Here is a 27,476-nt window from a genome sequence, read left to right on the forward strand (position 1 = left end):
TGGAGGGGCTGCGTCCACGACCCTGGGGACAGGGTGACGGCAGAGCCGGGCTCCAGACGCGACGATGCCTGTGCTCCCTCTCCAAGCCTGAGACGGCAGACACGGGCGGGGGAAGTAGAAAGGGCTTCCCGGGGGAAAGGCTGCTTGGAAACGCAGGCGGCAAACGTCAAGAAAACGGCAGCCGCGTCTTCCCGACGCAGACGCCCCGCAGACATCGCGGGGGTAGGGGGTGAACAGAGCCAGCAGCAGACACGGGAGCGGGGGCTGCGCTCTGGGGGAGCCAGGGAGCGGCCCCTCGCCAGCCGCTTGAGGCCCAGGGCAGGCAGGCACACCTGGCAGCTTCTGACAAAGGAGAGAGGCTGCAGGCGCCCCCCAGCCCCCAGGCTCCCCCTGGGGCCGGACTGGGTGACCCCTGGGAAAACGGAGCCCCCTGACGGTGCCCTCCCTGCGAGGCGGTGATGGACCTGCTGTCTGCCCGAGGGCCAGCCTTGGGGACCTCAGCATGCAGCAGGCAGGCTCACGCTCACTGTGCTGCCTGGAGACAGAGATAAGCTGTGAGGTCAGAGACTGTGGCCCCGAGTCAGAGCTGCAGAGCGGGTGAGACCCTCGTGGTGGAAGAGGCAGCTCCAACCCCCACCCCCACCCCGCCTGTCACAGGGCCTGCAGAGGGCTCGCTGCGTCCGGAAATGTACTTAGACTGTGAGAGATGGCCCCTGCTTCCCGGAGCACTGGTGTCTGTGTGATTAATGGACACACATGAGCTGACAAATGGTATTAACTTGTTCCCGGGTCGGAGAGATGCCACCTCGGGTCCTTGCTGCGCTCACTCTGCAGGCTGGGGCCCCCATCCCCCGGAGGCCCGTGGCCCGGCTCCTGCGTGGGCTGGATGGAGGGACGGATGGAAGGACCGGGGCCTACCTGCCACCTCCCGGGATGAGGGCAGCTCCGTGGCGGCCTCCAGGTGGGCAGGGACGGGACCACCAGCCTCCAGGGCGCGGACGAGCTCCCGCAGCCGCGCGCACTCCTGCTGCAGCTGCTGCTGGTCCTCGCGGAGCCGCTGCCGCGCTGCGCCAGCTGGGTTCAGGCTCAGGTGCAGCACCTTGGTCTTGCTCTGGTCGTAGTCACCCTGGGGGAGGACCACAGACAGGCGGTCAGCGCCCCCACCGGCGAGTGCGGCCCGGCCCGCGGGGTGCCCACCCCCTATCTCTGGGGCATCGGCAGGAGGCAGCACACGAGCCCCCCGCTCTGACCCGCATCTCCCCAAGCATCGGTGTCCAATGCGTGTTTTCAGACGCTATCCGTGACCACCTGGGTCCTCGCTAGCTGCGCAGCGACCCTCCTGTCCCAGGCCTTCACAGTAGGACCCAGCTTTTAAGATGTGAACACTTAAAAAAGCCGTGACACTAAAGTGGAGTCCCCGCACGCCTCGCTCGCTGTCGGCTCCTGTTACTGACATACGACCCAGCCCTGGGCACAGGAGGGGATGGCTGCGGGCAGAGCTGGTCTGGGCCCTGGTCACCAGGAGCAGACGGTCAGTGAACGTCCATGGTGGATGTGCATCCCTGCAGGCGTGCTGCTTGGCACACATGCCCAGGCCATGCACCGGATGAGGCCTGGGCCAGCCCGGCCTCAGCTTCCCTGCCACGAGCATCGGGGAGCCCCCACCCCCGTCAGGCCCACCCCTCACCCCTATGAAGCTCAGCCTCGTGAACCTCACCCCTCACCCCTGTCGGGCTCACCTCCACCCCCGTTGGGCTCACCCCCACCCCTGTCAGGCTCACCCCGCACCCCCATGAAGCTCACTCCCACCCCCGTCGGGCTCGCCCCCCACCCCCGTCGGGCTCACCCCCCACCCCCTCCAAGCTCACTCCTACCCCCGTCAGGCCCACCCCTCACCCCTATGAAGCTCAGCCTCGTGAACCTCACCCCTCACCCCTCACCCGTCAGGCTCACCCCACACCCCCATGAAGCTCACCCCCACCCCCGTCGGGCTCACCCCCCACCCCTGTCAGGCCCACCCCTCACCCCTGTCGGGCTCACCCCCACCCCCGTTGGGCTCACCCCCACCCCTGTCAGGCTCACCCCGCACCCCCATGAAGCTCACTCCCACCCCCGTCAGGCTCACCCCCCACCCCCGTCGGGCTCACCCCCCACCCCTGTCGGGCTCACCCCGCACCCCCATGAAGCTCACCCCCACCCCCGTCAGGCTCACCCCCACCCCCGTCGGGCTCACCCCCACCCCCGTCGGGCTCACCCCTCACCCCTGTCAGGCTCACCCTGCACCCCCCTGAAGCTCACTCCCACCCCCGTTGGGCTCACCCCCACCCCCGTCGGGCTCACCCCCACCCCTGTCAGGCTCACCCCCCCTCCCCCTCCAAGCTCACTCCTACCCCTGTCAGGCTCGCCCCCACCCCCGTCGGGCTCACCCCCACCCCCGTCGGGCTCACTGGCAGCAGGGCAGGTGGGGTGAGCGAATCACCCCGACAGCTGAGCACAGGCGGGCAGCAGGCAGGCCGCTGCTGAGTGAACCCACTCTCAGTTCCGTCCCCACCGTCTGGCCCAGGCGGCCCCAGGAGGGAAGAGCGGCGGAGGCTCTGGAAGGCAAAGCAGGAGCCGCACGTCTCCAGCTGCCGCTCCCTGGGTCCCCCAGCGAGCGGGAGCCCCGCAGGGCCGGCGCTAAGGGAAGGCCTGGGCCTTGGCGAGGGGGCCCGAGGGTCCCTCCCCTAGGCGCGGGGAGAGAGACACGCTGTCCCTGGCCGAGGGGCCGCGGGCCTGCCGGCTGGGCCCCCCCGCCTCCCAGCGAGGGCCGCTGGGCCAGCTGAGCGGTCATCTTCCTCCACTCCAATGCCGAGACGCCCTCTCGGAAAACCGGACCTGCACCTCGGACCTCCGCCCACAGCGACCCCTCCAGGGGCAGCAGCAGGAACAGCACCTCTACCGGGAGGTGGGGCAGGCAGGCAGCACGGCCATGCCACAGAGCAGCCGCCCCAGCGTGGGAGCGAAGTCGCATGGACGCCGGCCCTCCAAGTCACCAAAGGCTTGTGTGGCCACTGCCAGCCAGGCCTCGCCAGCCACCTGCTAACTGTGCCCCTAAAAGAGAGGGGGGCGTGTGGGGACGCTGCCAGCTCTCTTCTGCCCCAGGCTCGGGGAGAGCCAGCAGAGGGCGGTGGGAGGGGCTGGGGGCCGGCTTCCTGTGGGTTTCTGAAAACCTTGTAAGAACCTCAAAGGACAAAGAGACAAGGTGCAACTTCGGTGAGTCACAGGCTGTCAGGCTGGAAGGGATCTTATTTCATCCGATGCTCACAGCCTGGGAGACACAGCCAGGGGGGCGGAGTCAGACCACCCTGCACGCTCGGGCAGAGGCCCTGCGGCCAACGGGGGTGGGCTGGGCGCGTGGGGACCTGCGTGTCCCATGGGTGTCGGGTCAGGGGGTGCAGGGAAAGGACAAGGACAGACATGTTCTGCAAAGCGCCATGTTTGCACAGGCGTGCCAGGTGGTGCTGGCTGCACCGTCTGTCCCCGCGGGTCCCCTACAGGGCAGGCAGGAAGGGGGGCGGGAAGCACCTGGCAGACCGTGAAGCTCTGCACGGGCAGCTCAGAGCGGCCTCGGGCTCGGCTCTGACCCTGAACTGATGCGAGGTCCTGGGTGGCCCCTGGGAAGCACAGGTGAGCGCCGGGTAGGGGAGCGGCTGGCCTGACGGCCGGTCAGGGGACGGCCAGCAGCTCCCGGCGGGACCACTTGCCAAGGAGAGGTGCTGGACGGGTGGACAGCCACGCGCAGGAGCATCGAACTGAATCCTCACCTCACACTGTGCACGACAGTGACCTCACAGTGGATAAAAACCGAAGCCTGAGAGCCAGTGTTGGCAGAAACACAGGCACCGGGTCTGGTCTTAGATTCTCCCACATGACACTAAAAGCGAGGAGCAAAAGACGAGCGTAGACAAGCTGGGCTCCATCAGAGTGAAAGCCTGTGCCGCGGAGCACGCCACGAAGCAGGCAGAGAGATAGCACCCAGAGCAGGAGACAGCGCTCGCAGATCACTTCTCCGGTACGAGGCCCATATGCAGAGCACTGAAGAGCTCTTGCAACTCGGTAACAACAGAAAGAAAGCAAAGCAAGCTTATGTGAAAACGGGCAAAGCATCAGAACCAATCCTGCTCCAAGGAAGACATACGAACAGGCCACACGCACACGGAAAGATGTGCGATGCCAATGTTGTTAGTGATCAGGGAAACGGGAATTGGAGCCAGAAGGAAGCATCACTGCACCCGCTTGGCAGCTGGAATGGCAAAGGCAGTCTCCGTGAGGACAGAGAAGCCGAGCCCTGCCGCTGCTGGGGCAGAAAACGGCGCTTCCTCCATGGAAAGCAGTTCCTCAGACAGCTGGACAGAGAGTGACCACGGGACCTGGGCTTCCCATGCGGCTCAGTGGGAAAGAACCCGCCTGCCAGCGCAGGAGATGCAGTCCCTGGGTCGGGAACATCCCCTGGAGAAGGAAACGGCAACCCTCTCCAGCGTCCTTGCCTGGCCAATCCTGTGGACTGAGGAGCCTGGTGGGCTGCTGACCACGTGGCCGCAGAGTCAGACATGACTGAGCGAGTAAACCACCAGCACCAGCACCAGCACCAGCACCATGTGACCCAGCGAGTCTACACCCAGGGACACACCTGAGAGGAGTGAACACACACCTCCACGGAGAAACTTGTACACAAATGTTTGCGGCAGCACCATCCACATGCCCACCCACACCATGGAGTACGACACAGCCATGAAAAGGAGCGGAGCGCGGACAGCGGCCGCGACGTGAACGGTCCCTGAAAACACTGCTCGGCCACTTCCCCGGGGGTCCAGTGGTTAGGCTCCAGGCTCCCCACGCAGGGGGCGCCGGTTCAACCCCTGGTCGGGGAGCTAAGATCTCACAAGCCCCGGGGCGGCGAAAGGGCAAAGAGAAAACACCGCGCTCAGTGGGTGAAGCCACCACGCACAGACACCACGCGCATGACATGTCCAAGCAAGGACAGCTCCAGGCGCAGAGAGCAGAGCAGCGGCTGCTGGAGGCCAGAGGCGGCAGGGCGCGCAGGGCGACGGCGCAGGGTGTGCAGGGCTCCCTCCTGAGCCGACAGGAGTGGTCGGAGTCTGTGTGGTGATGGCCGCTCGCTACCTGTGAAAGTATGAAACCCACCGAACCGCACACTTCACACGGGTGAGCCCTGTGGTGTGTGAGTCGTACCTCAATAAAGCTGTTAAGAAAGAGATGAAAAAAGAGAGGGAACACAGCAGGATGCGGGCGGACGCTCCATCTGCCCTGAGGGCCCGCTCGGAGCCAGCCCCTCCTCCACACATGGGCCCAGCCTGTGCCCTGGGGAGCAGGGGGCTGGGCCCTGGGATGCACGTGCTGGGCCAGAGGCGTGGATGGGGCAGGGCCCCGGGAGTGGGGTTGGGGGCGCTGGGCCCCAGGATGCACGTGCTGGGCAGGTGGGCATGGACCCAGTGGGCCGGAGGAGGTGGGGTGGCGCTGGGCCCCGGGATGCGCGTGCTGGGCAGGCAGGCATGGACGAGGTGGGGCCCAGGGTCGGGGGTGCTTGGCTCTGGGATGTGTGTGCTGGGCCGGCGGCGTGGACGGGGCGGGGCCCGGGGTGGGGGTTGGGGGACACGGGTCCGTAGCGGCTCTGACTGGCTGACACGGCCCAGGACCTCGGGCGTGGACACAGCCCTGCCTGCGAGTCTCCCCGCGCCCGCACGACCCACGGCCCCCGCAGCCCAGGAGGTCACCGCAGAGGTGTCGAGCACCACCCCTGAGCGGGGCTGTCCCGGCTTCCTCTCAAACCACCTCCTGGTCATGGGCCCCCACGCAGATGGGACTCCACCCTGAACAGCACGCTGTCCACACTCTGGTCCTCAGGACAGGTCTCCCCGTCTGGCTTGGCAGGGGGCAGGCCAGCCCACCCAACTCAAGCCCGTGCCGCCTGGGTCCAGCCGGGCTCTCAGGGGGCTTCCCGAGGTGCCTCCGGGGGGGTGCCAGGCATGCGAGACAAGTCTGTGAAAGCGCCTCAGGGCTGGGGTCAGCCACAGGCCCTGTCACCTGCAACCTCCCACAGGGCACTCAGAAATCAAGGAAATTAACTCTGCTTAGAGGAGGGGGGCTGCGGCAGCTGCTCCCCCAGGAGTCTGACCCACCCTGGGGACGGAGGAGCGCCACAGACCATGGGGCCACCGTTCCCAGGTGCCGGGAAGGGCTAGTGCCTGAGGCCCAGCTGGACTGCACACAAGCTGCTACGAGTCAGCCTCCTCCACAGGCCTGACAAAGCTGCCACGGGTTAAAGGCCCACAGGACCGGGTAGCCAGGCCGAGGAAGAAGGTGCCAGGGTTCAGTGTACCTGGGCTCCGCTCTGCACCCCCTCCTGGAGCAAGGAGGCCCTCCCCTTCCTCTCTCTGTCCCTCCTTCCTTGCACGTGGGCTGCACGGTGCCCAGGAGAGGAGGTGCTCACAGCCAGCCAGGGACAGGGGTGCCGCCCTCCCCCACGGGCACACGTGGTCGGAGGCACAGGGGCCCTATGGTACCGTGAGGGGCACCAGAGGCCAGCACCATTAAAGCAGATGGGAGGGCGTGAAGAAATCTGCTGATATCTGCGACTAGATGACAGCTCTGAGGAAGAAAGGGGAGAAACGGCTGTAATCTTCTGCTAAAAATTTGTTGCCTTGTTTGATTCACAGCTGAGGAAACTGTTGAGACGCTGACGGGAATCTCAAAAGGAAAAGTTCTGAGCCTCTCTTTGATGTGTGGGTGCAATTACCGGCAAACAGAAGCCTCCCCCTTGCCCGGGAGCGGAGGCCCGTTCCCTGCCGTGACCACAGGTGGGCGCAGGGCAGGCTGCGGAGGAGCTCCAGCCGGGCCAGGGTCCTCAGGGGACCACAAGTTTCCCAGGACACAGGAAGGGTCTCAAGTCCACAGAGGACCGGGCCTGCCGGACAACCACGGGCCCAGGCAGCAGGCCTGGGCCTGAGCAGTGCTCCTCCCGGGGCCCCATAGCCCGCCTGTGGCCCGCAGGCCACAGGGGTCTACTTCCCACGCTCAGATTCTGTGCAAGCTATGACGAACAGCCAGGCCCCCTGCGTCCAGGCCTTAGAGCTGGCGTCCTGAGCCCCACACACCTGCCTCGCTGCCGTCAACGGTCAAGTTCTGCCCTGCCTGCTGGTGGCCCAGGGTGTCTGTCCTCCAGGGCCGCAGCTTCCATCGGAGGAAGAAGAGGGCAGTGAACTTGACCTCTAAGGGCCTTCTCAGCCTAGCGCCTGGGACGACGGGGTAGGGGTGGGGGTCAGGGCCCCTCTGGGCTGTGAAGGGCTGCGGCAGCCGGGGAGGGGGCCCTGCTGCTCCTGCTAAGAGACCCTGCTGGCAGGAGGCAGGGGCACGGGGAGAATTAAAGAGCACAGTTAAAGAGCTCTGGGGCACCACAAGCCAGGGGCCACAGGGCCCGAGGCCCCGCCCCACGCCCTCCAGTCCCCGAGGCCCCGCCCCCACGCCAGCCAGTCCCCGAGGCCCCGCCCCCAGGGCTCCCTCAGGACCCTGCACCCGCCCTCCTGTGGCCGAGGCGCCTCACAAACAAGCAGGCTGTGGGGCTGCCCCCCAGGGGCCGTCAGGGTCGAGGGGGCCTCAGAACACCCTCATGTGTGCTCGCCGCTGCCCAGCCCTGGGGACCGGCCGCTGGAGCCGAGGGGCGGGGCTGGGAGCCGGCCCACCAGGCCCCGAGTGGCCCCCGGCCCGGTGTGAGCTGGGGCCGCCAGGTAGCCGCAGGCAGGACGGGCCGTGGGATAGCGTCACCAGGCCGGCGCCCGTGGAGGGCCCTTCTCACGTCATCCTCCCCGGACAGTCCTGCCAGCGCCAGGGAGCCTAGCAGGGAGTTTACCTGCCACTGGCCACAAGGCGCCAGGGGGGCCCGAGACACACGGGTGAGCCTGCAGGCTGCCCGGTGGCTGCAACCGGAGTCCCCTCGGGGCCGTGGAGCCTGGGGAGGGGCCTTCCCGTCAGCGCCACCACTGTCCTTCTGTGGCCAGCAGCCCCTCTGCTTACACGAGACCCCCGGCGAGACGGCACAGCCCCTCGCCTCAGCTGGCATCCTGTTGCAAGAAACACGGACATCCCTGCTCTGGTTCTGAGATGACCAGGCCGCTCTGAGACTCAATTTGCTCATCTGTCAAATGGCGACTCCGCTCACCTTCCCAGGTCTGGAAAGATGAGAAAGTCAGTGGATGTGAAAAAAAAGTGAAAAGTGAAGTCGCTCAGTCGTGTCCGACTCTGCAACCGCATGGACTGTAGCCTACCAGGCTCCTCAGTCCATGGAATTTTCCGGGCAAGAGTAATGGAGTGGGTTGCCATTTCCTTCTCCGGGGGATCTTCCTGACCCAGGGATTGAAGCCGGGTCTCCCAGGTTGCAAGCGCACGCTTTACTGTCTGAGCCTCCGACAGTGGGCGTGAAGACGGCTGTGAGCGCACGGAGCTTTGCTGAGTGTGCCACTTGTGCTGTGATGACCGTGGAACAAAAGCCAGCGTTAGTCTTGACGGCCTCTCTCACACGTGCTGGATGCGGCCAGTGTGCCCTTGTCTGAGGACCCAGGCCTTTCTCGAGTCACGGGAAGACGGCGCAGGAAAGCACCAGTGCAAACCTGACCCCCAAAAGGCAGAGCGGGGAGCACTGCCTCCCATCTCAAGGAGCCCCCGTGTTTACCCCACCCAGGCGCTGGCAGAGGGACGGGTGGACAGAGAACACAGGTGTCCAGGGGCCACCTTTGAGGGGATACCAGGTCACTCCCACGCGGCTGCAGCAAGGTCCCCACCCAGTGGGCGGACACAGTCTGAGCCAGGCTGCTGGGACCCAAAATGCTTGGTCCTCAGCCTCTTCAACCTGCGCCAGATCCTGGCTGTTTTGGGTCCAGCAGCATGACGCCGCAAGCTCCCAGGACCTCTGACTCCAGCTGTGCCGCTGAGAGCCAAGGGCTGCCGGGTCTCGCTGGACAGACAGGTGAGGACCAGGAAAAGCGAAGACACAGGAGGGGTCCTGCACAGGCCAGAGGCCCAGGCACATGTGGTGAGACCCCCCTGCGGCCCCTCGCTGCCCGCGCAGGACCACAGCCCCGGCGCCCGGCTCCAAGCAGCAGACACAGGGCGGTCGCTGGAGCCAGTTAGAGGACACCAATCACCCTCGACCCCACGCAGAGTCCTTCAGAAGGTGGCCTGCTGTGAGAGAGGCTTGTCAACAGCCTGCCGGGAAGCCAGGAAAGACAACCCTCACCGTTGGGAGGGCGGGATGGCGGCCGCTCTGGCCGAAGGCCAGCTGCGGGCCCCGGGCCCTCCCAGCGCCCCCCACCCCGACTGCCCTCCCAGGCCGCCCTGCAGGGAGACTCGGGGCTGTGGCGCAGCAGATGCGGGAGTGGGGAGGTGCGGCACTGACCGCACGGCGGGCTGGGTAAGCTGGCCAAGCTGCCGCCCGGCTAACACGGCCCCACACTCCTGTCCGCGCGCCGGGCTGCCCCCTAAGCTGCTGTCCCATCAGGTCAGTGCACACGGCCGGGACACTAGCCACCCACCCGGGCACCCAGGGCCGCGTCTCTCGGGGGAGGGACGGGGAGGCTGGGGGAGGAGGAGGCAGGACACGCCTGCGGCAGACCCTGCCCTTCCACAGCGATGGCCCTCTGCGCCCGCTGACCGAGTGGCCCGTGTCCCCACTCAGCTGGGCGGGTGGGCAGAAGCTGGAAATCAGGCGCCTCGGCTGCCAGATCCCCCTGTCACAGACAGCAAGCAGCGGCAGGCACCCTAAATCTGCCCTGAGCCGCGGGAGCTGGCGGCAGGGGCCTCCAGTCAGGCCGGCAGCTGCAGGACCAGCTGGTGAAGGGGAGGGCCTGGCTGCTCAGGTGAGAAGAGGGCGGGATGACCCTGTACCCATAACCCTCACCATGGACATGGGCTGTGCTCCCGCCAGGCCTCTGAGTTAGAACCGAAGATGTTCAGCAAAGCCAGTAAGAAAAGTTTTGGGGATTGTGATAAAATTTGCCACTGTAACCAGTTTTAAGCGTGTTGTTCAGTTTAAGTACGTTCAAGCCGCTGTGCAGTCGTCACCCCTGTCCACCCACGGACCCTCCCAAGCTGAGGCCGAGTCCCCATAAACTCTGGCTCCGCCCCCCAGCGCCTGGCGCCCTCTCTCTGCTTTGATTCTATGACCCTGACTCCTCCAGGGACCCCACACAGGTGGAATCACACAGTGCCTGTCCTTCTGTCCGAGCTGTTCCCGAGGGGCGGGGGGGACACAGACCCTAACAGAGTTTCAGCGACACCCTCCTGGAGGAGGGCGAGACCAGGAGATCCAACCCCTAGACCCTCACGCTCTTGGTTCGCGACATCCAGCAAGTTCTAAGCTGGCTGGGGGAGGGGAGCTGAATATGCTGATTCCAAAGTTCACGTAAAAGTGAACGGGAGAAAACCCTGATAAAGAGTCCGAGGGCAGCAGGACACCCGAGTTCTGGTCTCAATCAGATCCGGGGCATCGGGTGCACAAGGGGGTGACCCCACACCAGTGAGGAAAAGACAGGCTTTCAGGCAGTGGTCCAGGGGCACCAGGAGGAGCCCCTCCCAAAACCATGCCTCCCCCCTTATAAAAAACCCAAACCAAATCCCAAATCCGTCAGATTTAAACGTAAAAAATGAAATGCCCCAGAAAACCAGAAGATACCATGAGAGAATTCTTTACCGTCTGGACATGACAAAGGTAAAGACAGGAACTGAGCTGAAAAGGAAACGGCGATACACACATCCGTAATAAAACGAGTCCAAGAGCCCAGCACCTCTGCTTGGCTAAAAAACAGAACAAAAACAACAAAACAGCACAAGCAAAGAAGTCGACAGACAGGCGATAATTGGGAACCATCTTCACAGCTTAAAATGCCCTTGATATGCAAAGAGTTCCAAGAAACCAGCAAGAACAGGACCAACAAGCCATTTGAAAAATGAACCAAGCACGTTAACACACATTTAAAAATCCTCACTCACACATGATAAAGGAGCTGACAGCTCCAACCACACGGCTCTCACCTACCGGACCGGGAAAGCCCGGAAGCCCGGCAGCAGGGGCAGGGGGCCGGCACCCTCACGGTGTGGCCGTCGAAATGCACGCAGGGGCCGCTGGCTCTCTCTTCTGACACGCACAGGGCAGAGGTGTGTGCAGAAGGATGTGTGCCACGGCAAGGTCGTGATCACATTCCTGGTAACCAGCAGGATTAACGCGTCACAGCACACGGGGGTGTGGCACATGTGTAAACACTGACAGGGTGGCATGCGTCCATGGAGGGAAGCCCCCAAGCGCACAGTCACAAAAGCGTCAGGAAGTGTGAAGGCGGGCTCTGCGAGTGTACAGGGGGTGGGTGCTCCTGGGTGCAGCCAGGAAGGGGCCAGCACCACCGCTGGGGGAGGGGCTGGTGTGTGCAGAGCCACGGCTACACCATCGCCAGTCCACACCCAGCCTTGTGCTCTGATCACCCGGCCGGCACCGAGGAACCAGACGTGCAGAGCAACATCAGCCTGCAAGGTTGGGGGTGGGGGGTGAGCTGGGCCGCTAGGGATGTGGCCGACCCTGCCAGGAACAGCCTTGGGGGCTCACCCCAACCAGGCCCCAGGCCCCACGGTTTGTAGGGTACTGCCCCCGCCAGGGAGCAATGCCCAGAGAACATTCCAGAAGCACGGGCAGCAGGCTGTCAGGAAATAACCTGTCTAGTCGGGGACAGGACATGTTCAAGGCCGTGGTCAGCAGCAGGAGGATCAAAGTGCAAGACAGGCTCCGAGAAGCAGAGCCTGGGCCTGCTGCAGGTTCCGGGCTCCCTGTCCAGTGAGGACCAGTGAGAACTGGTGGGGGAGGGACTGGTCCTGGGGCGTGGGGGGCAGGCAGAACCTGCAGGCAAGGCGCCAGCAGGGCTCGGGTCTGCTGCCTGGAGAGGGGGCGGGGGCCAGGGGCAGCAAGGTGTGAAGAGTGGTGAAGGCTGCACCCCCCCGCCCCGGCCCCAGCCCCTGTATCCCAGAGCAGGAGGAGGCCAGGCCAGGGCTGCTATGATTAAACGGGGCGGGAGCCGGGCAGTTTCTCCGCTCACAGGGAACCTGGCAATTTTCTACCCACTCCATTTCCAAAAAAGATACAGTCAGTGTAAATGTCACCGGGCTGCAGTCGGGCCCCTTCCTGAGCACAGCCCCCCTCCCCCACCGGAAGCAGGCAGGGAGGCGACGCTCCAGCTCGAGGGGCTCCTCCCGCCCCCTCTGAGTGATGGTGGGATGGGGGCTCAAACCCCAAAAATGAATTCTGCCTAATTACGAGAGTGCTGAGGCATTTAGAGGTACAGATGTTTGCAATTTGCTTTAAAATGCGTCAAGCAAAGAGACGGGACTAACGGAAGGAAGGGGTGGACAGGTGCGTCACGGCGGCCGCGGGGGACCGTCCCCACAGGGGGACACGGGCTACTCACGGCGAAACTCTTGCAACTGTGCTGTGTGTCTGACCACGTCTGCAACGTCAGGGAACCAGCAAGGCCGCGTCAGCACGCAGGCTCCGCTCCTGGGACCCAGGGGAGCCAGAGGCCCGAGGCCTCCCGTCCGCCTGCACGAAGCTTGCTCCTCACTGGAAGGGGCCCTGCTGGGGACCAGTGGTCGCCAGGCCCAGAGCTGCCGTGCGTCCGGCCCTCGGGTTGCTCCCTAGAGCGCCAGGTGGCTCGCTGCCCAGACAGCCCTGGACGTGGCCCACGATGTGGACACACGGGGCACCGTCGGTCGAGGGGACGCGGTCTGGAGAGCAGTGACTCGGCGAGGCAGTGCTCCTGGCTGGAGGTCACCGTGCTCTCCACCACAGCTGGCAGGAGGTGGGGTCAGCTCCACGTCCTGGCGAGCAGGCCGAGACGAGGGCCACCACCGCAGAGGAGCAGAGCCAGCAGCAGGCCCAGGGCCCACCGCTGAGGAGAGGGGCACCCAAGGGCAGGAGGGAGCTGGGGTGCCAGGTGGTGCCCCGCCCCACCAGGACTGCTGGGAACGGCCAGGTGGGCACGGGGCGGGGGCCACAGGCCTGGGGCACCAGGAGTGCCACCCGCAGAGTCTGGTTCCCAGAGGACCCCAGGGAGCTTTGGGCCCAGACTTCCAGGTGGCCTGCTCGAGAGCAGCCTGTATCAGAACAACCCACCTTCACACAACGGCCAGGCGTGTCTGGCTCTGGGGGCCTCAGTTCCGCCATCGCTAAGCAGGGCTCGTCTCCCTGATGGCTGCCTACTTTAGGGACACACACAGGTCACCCCTGACGCGGTGGGAAGAGCCGACAACCCCAGAAGCCTGGGACGGGCCACACGGCACGGAAGTAGCCAGGAGCCTGCTCTGCAGCGTTGCCCAGCCCCGCCGGGCACCAAGCGGGCACCAGTGGGCAGACAGGCAGGCGTGCACTCGGCTCTGAGCAGTAACTGGAGCGCATGCCTCACCAACCAGCTGTGAACTAATTACAAGAAGTTCTAACTAGCCGACTCCCTCTCCGAGCATATGTTCCCAATTAAGTCAAACTGCAGCTGATTTTAATCAATCTTCCTTGAAGCGGCCCGCCTTGAAGACTCTTCCAGGGGAAAGGGGAGGGGGGCTGCATCAGGAGCAGGCAGGCAGCACGGCAGACAGACACACGCCGGGGGCCGTGTGCCGAGCCGCCCCCGGCCCCCGCCCCCCGCTCTGCCCTGGACTCGAGTCCGCAGCTCTTCAGTCACACGGGCCAAGCCTGGGGCCAGCCAGGCCACCTGCAGGGCGCCTGCCTCTCCTGCGGCCTCCACGGCCCAGGGACCCAGGTCTCTGCCCTCACAATGGTGTGCCCACACATGGCCCCTGAGCCCTTGTTAACCGCTCCTGTTATCCCCCATGGGGGCTCGTTGTCCCCCATTTTATAAAGGACATGCTGGGGGCTCAGATGGCAAAGCACAACATGCCTGAGACCACCCAGCTAAGGGGCGGGCTCCAGCTGAGGCCTGCAGACGCGGACGCCCCAACCCACATGGGGCCCAGGAGGCTGGACACGCTCAACATCTGGGACCCCACCCGGGACCCCACCCCCCACATCCACTGCCTCTCTGACCTAGTCTGACCCCCGAGTGCCCACAGCGGGGCTGCGGCGGCGCCTCGTGACTGTCGGCTTCAGCAGGACTGGCTGAGCCCCATCCCAAAGCCCGGGAGCTGTCAGTGTGACCTCAGGCACGCTCCACCCAACGCGGCCCCTGACGGGCGGCCGGGGATTCACCTGCCAGCAGCCGCCTCTCGTCAGGACTGCGGCCCAATTAAAACCGAGCAAGATGACAGGTTCAGAGCGGAACACCGTCCAGCCACGGCTCCCGGCGCCACGCTCTATCAAGAATGTCACTTCTCCCGTCTCCAGGAATCGGGAATAAAAAAGATTTGATTTGCCTCTAATAGGTGTCAAGACAAAAATCAATGGCCTGTCCAGAATCTGGGTAATCACAGACCTGCAGGTTTCCTGCCTGAGAACAATTTAGACAGGAGGATAAAAATGAAAAACAAAGGAACACTGCAACAGTGTAAACAGCTACGGAGCCTCACAGCTGCAGGCCGACGGGGCCCGCTCGGAGACAAACCCCGAACCACTGGGACCCTCTGCTGGGCCTCTCCTCCCCAGCCTCGGAGCCTCACAGCTGTAGGCCAAAGGAGCCCGCTCGGAGACAAGCCCCAAACCACCGGGACCCTCTGCTGGGCCTTTCCTCCCCGGGAGCACGCCCAGCATGCCCGCCACAGCGAGCGGTCCGGAAAACAGGCTGTGAATCAACGAAGCACATGGGGCTGGAGGGCTTGGGGGGCGACAGCATGGCCCGAGGCAGGGGGTGCCCGCCACGGGCTCGGGACCCGAGCTCTCAGCCAGCGAGGGCTTCTGGAGGGGACAGGCCCCCGGTTCCGTCTGGCCCGTCCACTGGGAAGCGGACGGCTGTGGCGCAGGAGCCTCACGGGAGGGCGGGCGAGCCTCAGACGAACTCACCTGCAGGGTGAGCCGCTCCAGCTGCGCCTCCAGCGTCGTCTTCTCCTCCTCTAGGCGACTCCGCTCGGCTTCCAGCTCCTCAACCTTCAACCTGCAAGGAGAGCAGACCGTGACGGGAGGGCACTGCAGCACAGCCTCTGGGCAGGGAACAGGGAAGGGTCACGAGATGGTTAAATAGGCACCTGTGAAAATACGACACAGAGCAGCCACAGCAAAGAAAAGCTGTGAGAACACACAGCAGGGGGTGGGGGAGTGCAGCACGGCATCTATCGGGGGGGCCCCACGGACCTCGACTCCACAGCGGCAGGGAGACTAACTGGGGCTCCGCTGACCGCGACTCCAGAGGGGCGGGGGGGGGCAGGTGGCGGGGGCTCCGCTGACCGTGACTCCAGGGGGGGCAGGTGGCGGGGGCCCCCGCTGACCGCGACTCCAGAGGGGCAGGGGGGCAGGTGGTGGGACAGGTGGCGGGGGCTCCACTGACCCCGACTCCACAGCAGCAGGGAGACCAACGGGGGTCAGCTGGGGTCCGTGTGTCCTTTGCCCACTGGTCCCCCCCACACGTGGAACTGCACCCTGGGGAGGACTCAGACTCAAGAAAAGGACCAAACTCGATGAAAAGACAGAAAAGACACACAGTGTGCATGCGGCTGGGGCTGGGGGCCACCAGGACAGGGTGCAACTGTGGGCCCTCTCGCCCTGAAGGCCCAGAGGCCAAGCAAGCCCAGGCGCGGAGGCAGGTGTACAAGTAGGCCACCGCTTGTTGCAAGAGGGCGGCTATTTTTGTCTTCGTTTTTTATAGGAACTATACTGATATGCTTTTGAACTGTGGTGTTGGAGAAGACTCTCGAGAGTCCCTTGGACTGCAAGGAGATCCAGCCAGTCCATCCTAAAGGAGATCAGTCCTGGGTGTTCTTTGGAAGGAATGAAGCTAAAGCTGAAGCTCCAGTACTTTGGCCACCTCATGCGAAGAGTTGACTCACTGGAAAAGACTCTGCTGCTGGGAGGGATTGGGGGCAGGAGGAGAAGGGGGCGACAGAGGATGAGATGGCTGGATGGCATCACGGACTCGATGGACGTGTCTGAGTGAACTCCGGGAGTTGGTGATGGACAGGGAGGCCTGGCGTGCAGCGATTCATGGGGTCGCCAAGAGTCGGACACGACTGAACTGAACTGAACTGAACTGATAGAGCTTAAAATAAACAAGTGCCTGGGGGCTTCCCTGTTGGCTCAGTGGTGAAGACACCGCCTGCCAATGCAGGAGACGTGGGTTCAATCCCTGACCCAGGAGGGTCCCACAGGCGGGGGAACCGAAGCCCGTGTGGCCACAGCCCCTGAGCCTGGGCTCTGGGGCCCACATGTGGCAGCTACTGAGCCTGCACTCCAGAGAGCCCGTGCCCCGAGCGGGAGAGGCCACAGCTGTGACGGGCCCGTGATGACAGAGAAACCCTGCTCGTCACAACTAGAGGAGAGCCACTGTGCAGGGGTGAGACCCAGCATGGCCAAAAATAAGTAAGTGAAAAATAAAAAAGCACCCAGGAAGCAGAACCCAGCGCTGAAACGGGGCGAGGGACGGAGCCTCTCCCACCAGCTGGAATGGAGGACTCATGCTCCGTGGGTAACTCAGGAAGGTCGACTTGGGAGTGGGAGGGTGATTTTCTTCAGAGAGAACTGCTCCAGAATGGCCTTGCAAATCAACAAAAGCAAGACTGGAAGGGACCAAACTCTTTCCAAGAAGCCTAACGCACCTCTGAAGAAAGCACCAAGATTTATAGGACACAGAAGCGCTCAGAACCCAGCAAGCCGACACACACAGCCTGCTGTCCAGTCAAAGGTTACCAGGCGTTGAAAGGATTAGGAAGACATGACCCACAACGAGGAGCACAGCCAAGAGCCGCACAAACGTGGAGTCAGCGTCCCCGGACACGAGAAGGCACTGAAAGCTCCTGGAGGAAAGGCACGTTCCACTGGGCGGGAGCCGCGGTGTCTGAGGTGAAGAACACTGGACGGGATTCCTGATGGATGAGACTCTGCAGGACACGAGTTTCGTGCACTTGACGCCAGGGTGATAAAAGCTATCATGGCGGCAGGGAGAGAGGAAAATCGATCTTCAAAACCAGGGAGAGCAGCGTGAGCGACGGGGCAGCTTCATGAAGGAGGATTTATGGGCAACTGGAGTCCCTGCGTGCGGCGGGGGGCAGAAAAGCACTGCAGGAGGGTCCACATGTGATCAAAGTATAAAGACACAGACTCAGGAAGCCGCACAAACCTGAGCACGAGAAGGTAAGAGAAGAGCGCAGTGCGTGGAATGACGCGGGCTCTTAAGATCAGTACTGATAAGGAGACCCTACGAGCAGCCACAGGAAGAAAACGCCACCCACGGAGAAACACAGCAGATTTCTCAGCAGAGAAACACAAGTGAGAAAGAGGAGAAAAATCTATCAAATGCTGGAAGAAATGAAAAATGTCAACCTAGGATTCTATTCCCAGTGAAAATATCTTTCAAAAAGTGAAAGCAAAATAAAGATGTTGTCAGACACACAGAAGCAGAGGATTTATCCTGGGCAGGCCTGCCCTATGGGGAACGTGACGGGAAAGCCTCCAGGCCGAAGGGGAGCGGGTCCAGAGGGCAGAGAACCCATGCCGGGGCCTGAGCAGTGATGGGGACCTCACCCACACAGGTGCAAACATGGCTTCATGCTATTTGAATCTTTAAGAAATAGCTAAATTACCATTTTAAAAGAGGTCAAGCAAACCCAGTAAAAACATACTGGGGTTTTAAGATGTAAGTGCAGATGAAATGGATGGCAGCCAGGGCACGAGGGCTGCGTGACAGACCTCGTCACGAGGGCTGCGGAGGGTGAGCGCTAAGACCTAGGCAACCACTGGGAAAAGTGACGACTCACAGAGGCCGAAGAAGGAAGTGAGACGGCGTCACAAAAAACGTGCAAGTAGTTCAGAGGAAGTCAGAGATGCAGGAAAGAGGGGACGGGGCAGAGATGATACAGGACAGCGGGGACGGGCAGAGATACAGGAAAGCGCGGATGAAGAAGAGATGACACAGGAAAGTGGGGAACAGGCAGAGACACAGGAAAGCGGAACAGGCAGAGATGATACAGGACAGCGGGGACGAAGAAGAGACAGCACAAGCAGAAAAGAGAGGAAGACCAGACCAACCCCGAGCACACAGTAATCACATTTGACGTAAATGGTCTAAACACCCCCAGGTAAAAGGCAGAGAGAGGGGCGCCCCGGCGGTCCAGCGGCAGGACTCTGTGGGCCCAATGCATGGGGCCCACGATCGATCCGTGGGCAAGGAACTAGACCCCTCGTGTCACAGCTAAAGATGCCCCAGGCCACATCTGGGACCGGGCATGGCCAAACATAGCGACGAATATTTTTTTAAATACGTTTTAAAAACGTAGAGAGAGACGATCAAATGGACGAAAAGGCAGCCCCCAGTTACACGCCACCAACAAAGCAGCAGAGACTGGGTGGTGGCTGTGCTGGGGGGCAGGAGATGACGTCATGAGCTCACGGGGGCGTGGCTGAGTTCTTAGGAAGGTGGGACTGTGCAGTCCCGGACCCATGAGCACAGCATTCAAAGAGCTTCCTGCTTCCTCCTGTTTATACTGAAAGTGAAGCAGGAACCGTTCACAGTGTGTCACCCCTGACCTGACGCCCCAAACTCGGACATCTTCCCCAGAGCCGGCCCATCAGCTCATCAGGGATACGCCAGACAAACGCGGGCTGGGGCTGTGCAACGGGCCACCTGCAGGCCCTGCAAAGTGGCGGAAGACAAAACCAAGAAACAGAGGTGCTGATAACGAGGGACAGACATGAGCTGTGTGGCCCACTCAGTACTACCCATGCAACCCTCCTATAAACCTCCTATAAACAAACAGAAGAAAGGGGCAAGGAGGAAGAATGGACGCTGGGGTGGCTGGACCAGAGAGGCTTCAGAGGAGATGTCTAGACAGTGGCTGCCCCAGAAAGAGGCACTTCAAAAATGTAGACCGGTTTATTCACTGAGAAGACACAATGACCCTAAATGAGCATGCTCCTAAAAGCAGAGCTTCAATACACATGAAGCAAAAATGAGAACTGGAAGGAGAAACAGACAAACCCACAAGTATGTTTGGAGATGTCAGAGCTCCTTGCCAAGGAGTCAAACCTGCGGACAGACGCTGAGCAAGGGCCCGTGGCCTGCTGGGGCTTCACACAATGTTCGACCCGACACCACGCAACACGCGTTCCTCTCGAGCACAGACAGGACGTTCTCCAAGACAGAGCGTATTCCTGGGGCATCAATAAACACTAGCAAATTAAAAAATGAAAACGATACAAACTACCTCACAGACTGTAATGGAGTTTAAACCAGGTATCCATAACAGAAGGGCTTCCCCGGTGCCTCGGGAGTAAGGAACCTGCCCGCCAGTGAAGGAGACACGGGTTAGATCCTTGGGTTGGGGAGGTCCCCTGGAGCAGGAAATGGCAACCCACTCCAGTATTCTTGCCTGGGAAACGCCATGGACAGAAGAGTCTGGTGGCTACAGTCCACGGGGTTGCAGAAGAGCTGGACACGACTTAGTGGCTGAACAACAAAACCAGAAAGACGAGAGGGAAATATCGACACGATGGAAACCGCAGCAGCCCGTCAAGACCACACCCTGTCCAAGGAAGACGACAAACGGGGTCAGAAAGCCTCTGCATCTGGACGAGAACGAGGGTGCGACGGACCGCTGGCATGGGGCGCAGCGGAAGCAGGAGCCCGAAACACTCACATTAGACAACGAGGAAAACCTCGAATCAGCATCTAATTCACACCTGAAGAAACCAAACAAAAAAAGGGAAAAGCACCCACAGCAAGAAGGAGGAACTGATAAGGCCAGAGGTCAATGAGAAGAACGAAAGCAAGCTGCCGCTGCTCCTCCGGAAAGGCCGGATGAGCTGTGAGGCTCCCGCGGAAGAGGCCAGGCAGCAGCGCCGGGAACGCGGCGGCCCACCTCGGGCCCTGCAGACACAGAGGAGCCCCGGGGGCGTCCACACGGACGACTGCCCGCGGTCCAGCCACATCGCCCACACAAAAGCCACAGCCCAGCCTTCAGAGCCCTTCCACGACGGAAATATCCAGGCCTACGTGGTTTTACAGGGTGCAAACATTTAACGAAGAAACAATGCTAATTCTACACAATCTCATCCAAAAAAAGAAGGAATAATTCCCAGCTTGGCACGGGAGGCCAGCATTACGCTCGAAAAGAAACAGATGAGGACAGAAAATAAACAAAACCCACACATCCGTGTCCCTCACGACCGGAAACACCATCAACAAAACACGAGCAAGTTGCGTCCAGCAATACGAAGGGACGGTGACAGCCAGGGAGACTTATCTTGTGATGTCGGCTGGTTCAATATTGAAAAATAAATCGATATGATCTCCTATACTGGCAGCTCAAAGAAGAAAAAACACAAAGGAATCAGTGGGAAAAGAAAGGAGTTGACAAAGTTCCACCTCGACTCATGACAAACCAAGAACAGAAGACCAGTCAAGAACGGAAGGGAAAGCCTACACCTGGCACATCTACAAAAACCTACAGCGGACGCCGCTCTCGACGGTGAAAGACTAGGAGCTCCCCCCAGACCAGGAACGAGGCAGACACTCCAACACCAGCCTGAAAGCCTTGGCCAAAGGCGCACCGCTCAGAGAAGATATGAAACTGATACAGACAATTTATCAAAGTTGCTCAGTCATGTCTGACTCTTCTGTGACCCCACGAACTGTAGCCCACCAGGCTCCTCTGTCCATGGAGTTCTCCAGGCAAGAACACCGGAGTGAGCAGCCATTCCCTTCTCCAGGGGATCTTCTCTACCCAGGGCTCGAACCTGGGTCTCCCGCATTGCAGGCAGATTCTTCACCATCTGAGCCACCAGGGAAGCTCAGATAATTTATAGACAGGAGAATCTGCGTAGTTAAGACCGCAAGGAATCAACCAAAAATAAACACCAAAACCCCTCATAGAACTGAAACCTGAATTTGCTAAGTAACAGGATATAAGATGAACAGCTCAAGAATCAATCACTTCTATACAGTCATAGCACGTGACAGAAAGGCAAAGTAAAACAGAATTTACGACTGATATAAAAAGACACACTGAGGCATAAGTCTAATAAAACGTGCAGAGTTGGTATAATGAAGAGACAAATGCTGACGAAAAAGAATCCAAGATGTAAATAAACAAATACTGTGTTCATGGAATGGGAGACCCAACACAGCAAGAATGTCAATTCCTCCCAAATGACATACAGATTTAACACAAAGCCACTAGAACCCAGAAGGATTTTTTTTTGGGGGGTGGGGAGGGGGGTAGATCTAGACAAACCGACTTTAAAATTTATACAGAAAGTCAAAGGAACGAAAGCAGCTGCGACAACCTGGAAGAAGAACGGAGTCAGAGGAGGCACTCAGGCAGATCTTACCTCTCCCCAAGGCTCCCAGTAATCAGGACAGCGGTGACGAGATGAGCACCGAGCTCAAAACAGCAAGCGGAGTCCACAAAAGAGAGAAACCTGCCCAACTGGTTTGTGACAGAGGCATAAAAGCAATTCCATGAAGGAGAGCCTTTGCCATAGACTGTCTGGAAGCAATTAAACATCTTTCAGCTAAGTTCAGGTCAGTCGCTCAGTCGTGTCCGACTCTTGGCGACCCCATGAATCGCTGCACGCCAGGCCTCCCTGTCTATCACCAACTCCCGGAGTTCACTCACACTCACGTCCATCGAGTCCGTGATGCCATCCAGCCATCTCATCCTCGGTCGTCCCCTTCTCCTCCTGCCCCCAATCCCTCCCAGCATCAGAGTCTTCCCCAATGAGTCAACTCTTCGCATGAGGTGGCCAAAGTACTGGAGTTTCAGCTTTAGCATCAGTCCTTCCAAAGAAATCCCAGGGTTGATCTCCTTCAGAATGGACTGGTTGGATCTCCTTGCAGTCCAAGGGACTCTCAAGAGTCTTCTCCAACACCACAGTTCAAAAGCATCAATTCTTCAGCGCTCAGCCTTCTTCACGGTCCAACTCTCACATCCATACACGACCACAGGAAAAACCATAGCCTTAACTAGACGGACCTTAGTAGGCAAAGTAATGTCTCTGCTTTTGAATATGCTATCTAGGTTGGTCATAACTTTCCAAGGACTAAGCGTCTTTTAATTTCATGGCTGCAATCACCATCTGCAGTGATTTTGGAGCCCCCCCAAAATAAAGTCTGACACTGTTTCCACTGTTTCCCCATCTATTTCCCATGAAGTGATGGGACCAGATGCCATGATCTTCGTTTTCTGAATGTTGAGCTTTAAGCCAACGTTTTCACTCTCCTCTTTCACTTTCATCAAGAGGCTTTTTAGTTCCTCTTCACTTTCTGCCATAAGGGTGGTGTCATCTGTATATCTGAGGTGACTGATATTTCTCCCAGCAATCTTGATTCCAGCTTGTGCTTTTTCCAGCCCAGCGTTCCTCATGATGTCCTCTGCATAGAAGTTAAATAAGCAGGGTGACAATAGACAGCTTTGACGTACTCCTTTTCCTATTTGGAACCAGTCTGTTGTTCCATGTCCAGTTCTAACTGTTGCTTCCTGACCTGCATACAGGTTTCTCAAGAGGCAGGTCAGGTGGTCTGGTATTCCCATCTCTTTCAGAATTTTCCACAGTTTATTCTGATCCACACAGTCAAAGGCTTTGGCATAGTCAATAAAGCAGAAAGAAATGTTTTTCTGGAACTCTCTTGCTTTTTCCATGATCCAGCAGATGTTGGCAATTTGATCTCTGGTTCCTCTGCCTTTTCTAAAACCAGCTTGAACATCAGGAAGTTCACGGTTCACGTATTGCTGAAACCTGGCTTGGAGAATTTTGAGCATTACTTTACTAGCGTGTGAGATGAGTGCAATTGTGCAGTAGTTTGAGCATTCTTTGGCATTGCCTTTCTTTGGGATTGGAATGAAAACTGACCTTTTCCAGTCCTGTGGCCACTGCTAAGTTTTCCAAATTTGCTGGCATATTGAGTGCAGCACTTTCACAGCATCATTGTTCAGGATTTGAAACAGCTCAACTGGAATGCCATCACCTCCACTAGCTTTGTTCGTAGTGATGCTTTCTAAGGCCCACTTGACTTCACGTTCCAGGATGTCTGGCTCTAGGTGAGAGATCACACCATCGTGATTATCCGGGTCATGAAGATCCTTTTTGTACAGTTCTTCTGTATATTCTTGCCACCTCTTCTTAATATCTTCTGCTTCTGCTAGGTCCATACCATTTCTGTCCTTTATCGAGCCCATCTTTGCATGAAATGTTCCCTTGGTATCTCTAATTTTCTTGAAGAGATCTCTAGTCTTTCCCATTCTGTTGTTTCCCTCTATTTCTTTGCATTGATCGCTGAGGTAGGCTTTCTTATCTCTCCTTGCTGTTCTTTGGAACTCTGCATTCAGATGCTTATATCTTTCCTTTTCTCCTTGGCTTTTCGCTTCTCTTCTTTTCACAGCTATTTGTAAGGCCTCCCCAGAAAGCCATTTTGCTTTTTTGCATTTCTTTTCCGTGGAGATGGTCTTGATCCCTGTCTCCTGTACAATGTCACGAACCTCAGTCCATAGTTCATCAGGCACTCTATCTATCAGATCTAGGCCCTTAAATCTATTTCTCACTTCCACTGTATAGTCATAAGGGATTTGATTTAGGTCATACCTGAATGGCCTAGTGGTTTTCTCTACTCTCTTCAATGTAAGTCTGAATCTGGTAATAAGGAGTTCATGATCTGAGCCACAGTCAGCTCCTGGTCTTGTTTTTGTTGACTGTATAGAGCTTCTCCATCTTTGGCTGCAAAGAATATAATCAGTCTGATTTCGGTGTTGACCATCTGGTGATGTCCATGTGTAGAGTCTTCTCTTGTGTTGTTGGAAGAGAGTGTTGGCTATGACCAGTGCGTTCTCTTGGCAAAACTCTATTAGTCTTTGCCCTGCTTCATTCTGTATTCCAAGGCCCAATTTGCCTGTTACTCCAGGTGTTTCTTGACTTCCTACTTTTGCATTCCAGTCCCCTATAATGAAAAGGACATCTTTCTTGGGTGTTAGTTTAAAAGATATCCTTTAGAACTAACATCCAAATAGCTTTAGGCAAAAATAAATCTTCACCTAAACTTCATGTCTTACACAGCTGAACATGGGTCAGAAGCTTAAATATAAAGTGTGAAATCATAAAATTTTAAGAAATAAACATAGCAGAACATCTTTGATATGCAAGGCTAAGCAAGCAGTTTTCAGACTCAATATCTAAAAGTTGATAAATTGGACTTTTTCAAAATTTAAAACTTTTGTTAAAGACATTGGGAAGATAATGAAAAAAACAGGCTACAGACCAAAAGAAAATATTTGCAAAGCACATATCTGACAAACACATATCCACTATAAATAAAGAAATTGCCAAATTCAACAATAAGTCAAAAAAAATAGAACAGCAGCAAGAAAAAAAACAACTAAATATTTAAACAGATCCCTCACCAAAAATGGTAAAACAGGTTGCAACTAATGACAATCTGTTCAGCATCATTAGCCATTTGGGAAATACACGTGAAAAGCCACGGTGAGACAGCCAGTGAATGCAGTATCACACCCCCAGCAGAAGGGCTAAATAAAGTAAGAATGTTGACAATACCAAGTGCTGACACAGAAGAACCCAAAGTCTCACACAGTTCTGTTTAAATAACCATCAAAGTATTTTCCAAAGCCAAACACACACTGAACACATCACTTAGAAATTCCACTCTCCGGTAGCTACCCGAGGGAAATAGAAATCGTTGCCCCTACACAACCTGCACACACACGTTTGCAGCAGTTCCAGTCATAGCTGCCCCGAGCTGGAAACAACACAGATATCCCTCAGGAAGTGAATGGACGCATTTGTTTCTGTTGGTCTATCCGCCAGTGGAATACTACCCAGTTGTAAAAAGGAGCAACTACCGCCGGAAGCGGAACACTTGGGAACCTGTGATTCAGTTAGACCAACAGCAGAGGACACGTTCTAGCCAAGTGCACACGGGCGTTCTCCAGAAGAGACCACGTGTCAGGCTACAGAACAAGTCTCAGTAAGCTAAATTTATTGATCTAATGGAATTAACTCAATGAGATGAAAGTAAAGCCCAATAACAGAAACAGAAACTGGAAAACAAGTATGTGAAAACTAAACAACAGGCTTCAGCAACAGATCAGAGAAGAAATGAGAAAATAAAGTGAAAACGAAACACAAGAGACCAATGACGCACGGCTCTTGGGGAATTCATAGCCTGAAAAGCCTACATTTTAAAAGAAAGTGAAGTAGTGGAAGTTACTCAGTCATGTCCTACTCTTCGTAACCCCATGGACTGTAGGCCAGGCTCCTCTGTCCACAGAATTCTCCAGGCCAGAATACTCGAGCGGGTACCCGTTCCCTTCTCCAGGGGATCTTCCCGACCCTGGGATTGAACCCAGGTTTCCCACATTGCAGGCAGTTTCTTTACTGTCTGAGCCACCAGGGAAGAGGGGGATCTCAAATCAATAACATGAGCATACATCTTAAGAAATTATAAAAGGAAGAGCAAATTGAACTCAAAAGCTAGAAGGAAGAAAATAATAAAGACTAGAACAGAGATAAATGACACAGAAAACAGAAAAACAGTAAGAAAATCAACAAAACCAAAAGCTGGTTATTTGAAAAAATCAACAAAATCAACAAATCTTTGGCTGAAATGATTAATATGTTTCAATATAGATAAAAATCAGCTATATTTCTAAACAACAGCAATGAAAAATCTGAAAAAAAGGAATTTAACAAAATCAGTCCATTTACAAGAGCGTCAAAGAGAACAAACTACTTAGGTTTTAATTGACCCAGGGAGGTAAAAGATTTGTATACTGAAAACTGCAAAAGGTTGCTGAAAGAAATTAAAGAAAAACTAAACAGATGAGGAGATATTCCATGTTCATGGACAGGAAGACTTACAATGGTTAAGACATCAGAGGAGCTGAAACAACCTCGGAAAAGAACAAATGGGGAACACTTGTACTTCCTGATTCCCAGGCCTGGTAGAAAGCTGCAGCAGCCAGAAAATGAGGGACTTCGTGGTGACAGCACCGTGGAGGAATGTCGCTTATGCTCCGTGAAAGCCGCTGGCCTCTACAGAGTGAAAGTGTAGGGCCGCATTTACAGGACGTTACTGAGAAAGGAACGGACCTGTGGGAAAGAGGGCAGCCTCTTCAGAGGCTGCAGCAGGACCGCGGGCGTGCGGAGGCGATCACAAGCTGATGGCAGGAGGGGGCTTTGAAGCGACCTCATCAGCCTGTGCTCCGGTCAAGGGGCAAGTAATTGAAATGCCTGGGACTGTACACCAAGAAAAAGACAATCTGATGCTGGGAAGACTGATGCTGAAGCTGAAGCTCCAACACTTCGGCCACCTGATGAGATGAGCCGACTCACTGGAAAAGATCCTGATGCTGGGAGAGACTGAGGGCAGGAGGAGAAGGGGGCGACAGAGGATGAGATGGGTGGATGGCATCACCGACTCGATGGACAAGAGTGTGAACAAACTCCAGGGGACAGTGGAGGGCAGGGAAGCCTGGCGTGCTGCAGTTCACGGGCTGCAGAGTCGGACACGACTAAGCGACTGAGCAACAGCAGGTACAGAATGACTTCAGGAGTGAAAGGCAGCAGGCCGCCTAGTGCGTGTTCTGTAGCTTACCGGGGTGGTGACTGTGAGCAGGGGCACGCATCTGCAAGTGTGACTGTGCTGTCCGGTGGGGGTGGGTGGGTGGAAGAGGAGTATTTGATCACTGACGTTCTTCAGATCTGAAGGAACGTGGTGATAAGGAAAGGCAGACTAGCTTTCACCGTACCCTCTGCGTGCGTGCCTGCTGGGTCACGTCTGACTCTACGACGCCATGGACTGTAGCCCGCCAGGCTCCCCTGTCTGTGGGATTTTTCCAGGCAAGATACTGGAGTGGGTTGCCATTCCCTTCTCCAGGGGATCTTCCTGACTCAGGGATCGAGCCCGTGTCTCCTGCGTTGGCTGGAGGGCTTTTCAGCACTAAGCAACCAGGGAAGTCCAACCAGTGTTTGCGCTTCGCCAAAGGCAACACGCTGTCCGAGACCTGCCCTCTGGGGGGCGATGCCCACAGCCCCACCTGGTGCCCCAAGACGCTGGGCACTGACAGGGACACGCCCTGCTGTATGCGGAGTGCGCCTTGATGAAATGGGCGTTAAAATCCCTCAGGGCTAGTACTGAAGGGAAAGCCTGGGGTGCAGAGCCTGACCCACAGAAAGCACCGGGCGCACGGCAGCGGTTTCGGTGCAATGATTACGACAGCTGCTGACGGGGGCAGTGGGGGGGGTGTCCTGGTTTCAAAACCACAAGCAGCAGAATCCTACATGT

General features: G+C 58.0%; 1 protein-coding gene across 2 annotated transcripts in view; it reads right to left on the bottom strand.

The window, feature by feature from the left end:
• MAD1L1 (mitotic arrest deficient 1 like 1) overlaps positions 1-27,476 on the bottom strand; it is a 238,344-nt gene that overhangs the window by 41,056 nt on the left and 169,812 nt on the right. For both annotated transcript variants that reach the window (XM_052656304.1, XM_052656297.1), the window contains exons 15-16: positions 15,038-15,128; positions 919-1,126 (exon numbers count right to left, since the gene is read on the bottom strand). In XM_052656304.1, the coding sequence (XP_052512264.1) occupies positions 919-1,126; positions 15,038-15,128 (299 nt within the window). The remainder of the gene's footprint in view (positions 1-918; positions 1,127-15,037; positions 15,129-27,476) is intronic.

Source organism: Budorcas taxicolor, chromosome 2 (assembly GCF_023091745.1).
Source record: "Budorcas taxicolor isolate Tak-1 chromosome 2, Takin1.1, whole genome shotgun sequence".
NCBI lineage: Eukaryota > Metazoa > Chordata > Mammalia > Artiodactyla > Bovidae > Budorcas > Budorcas taxicolor.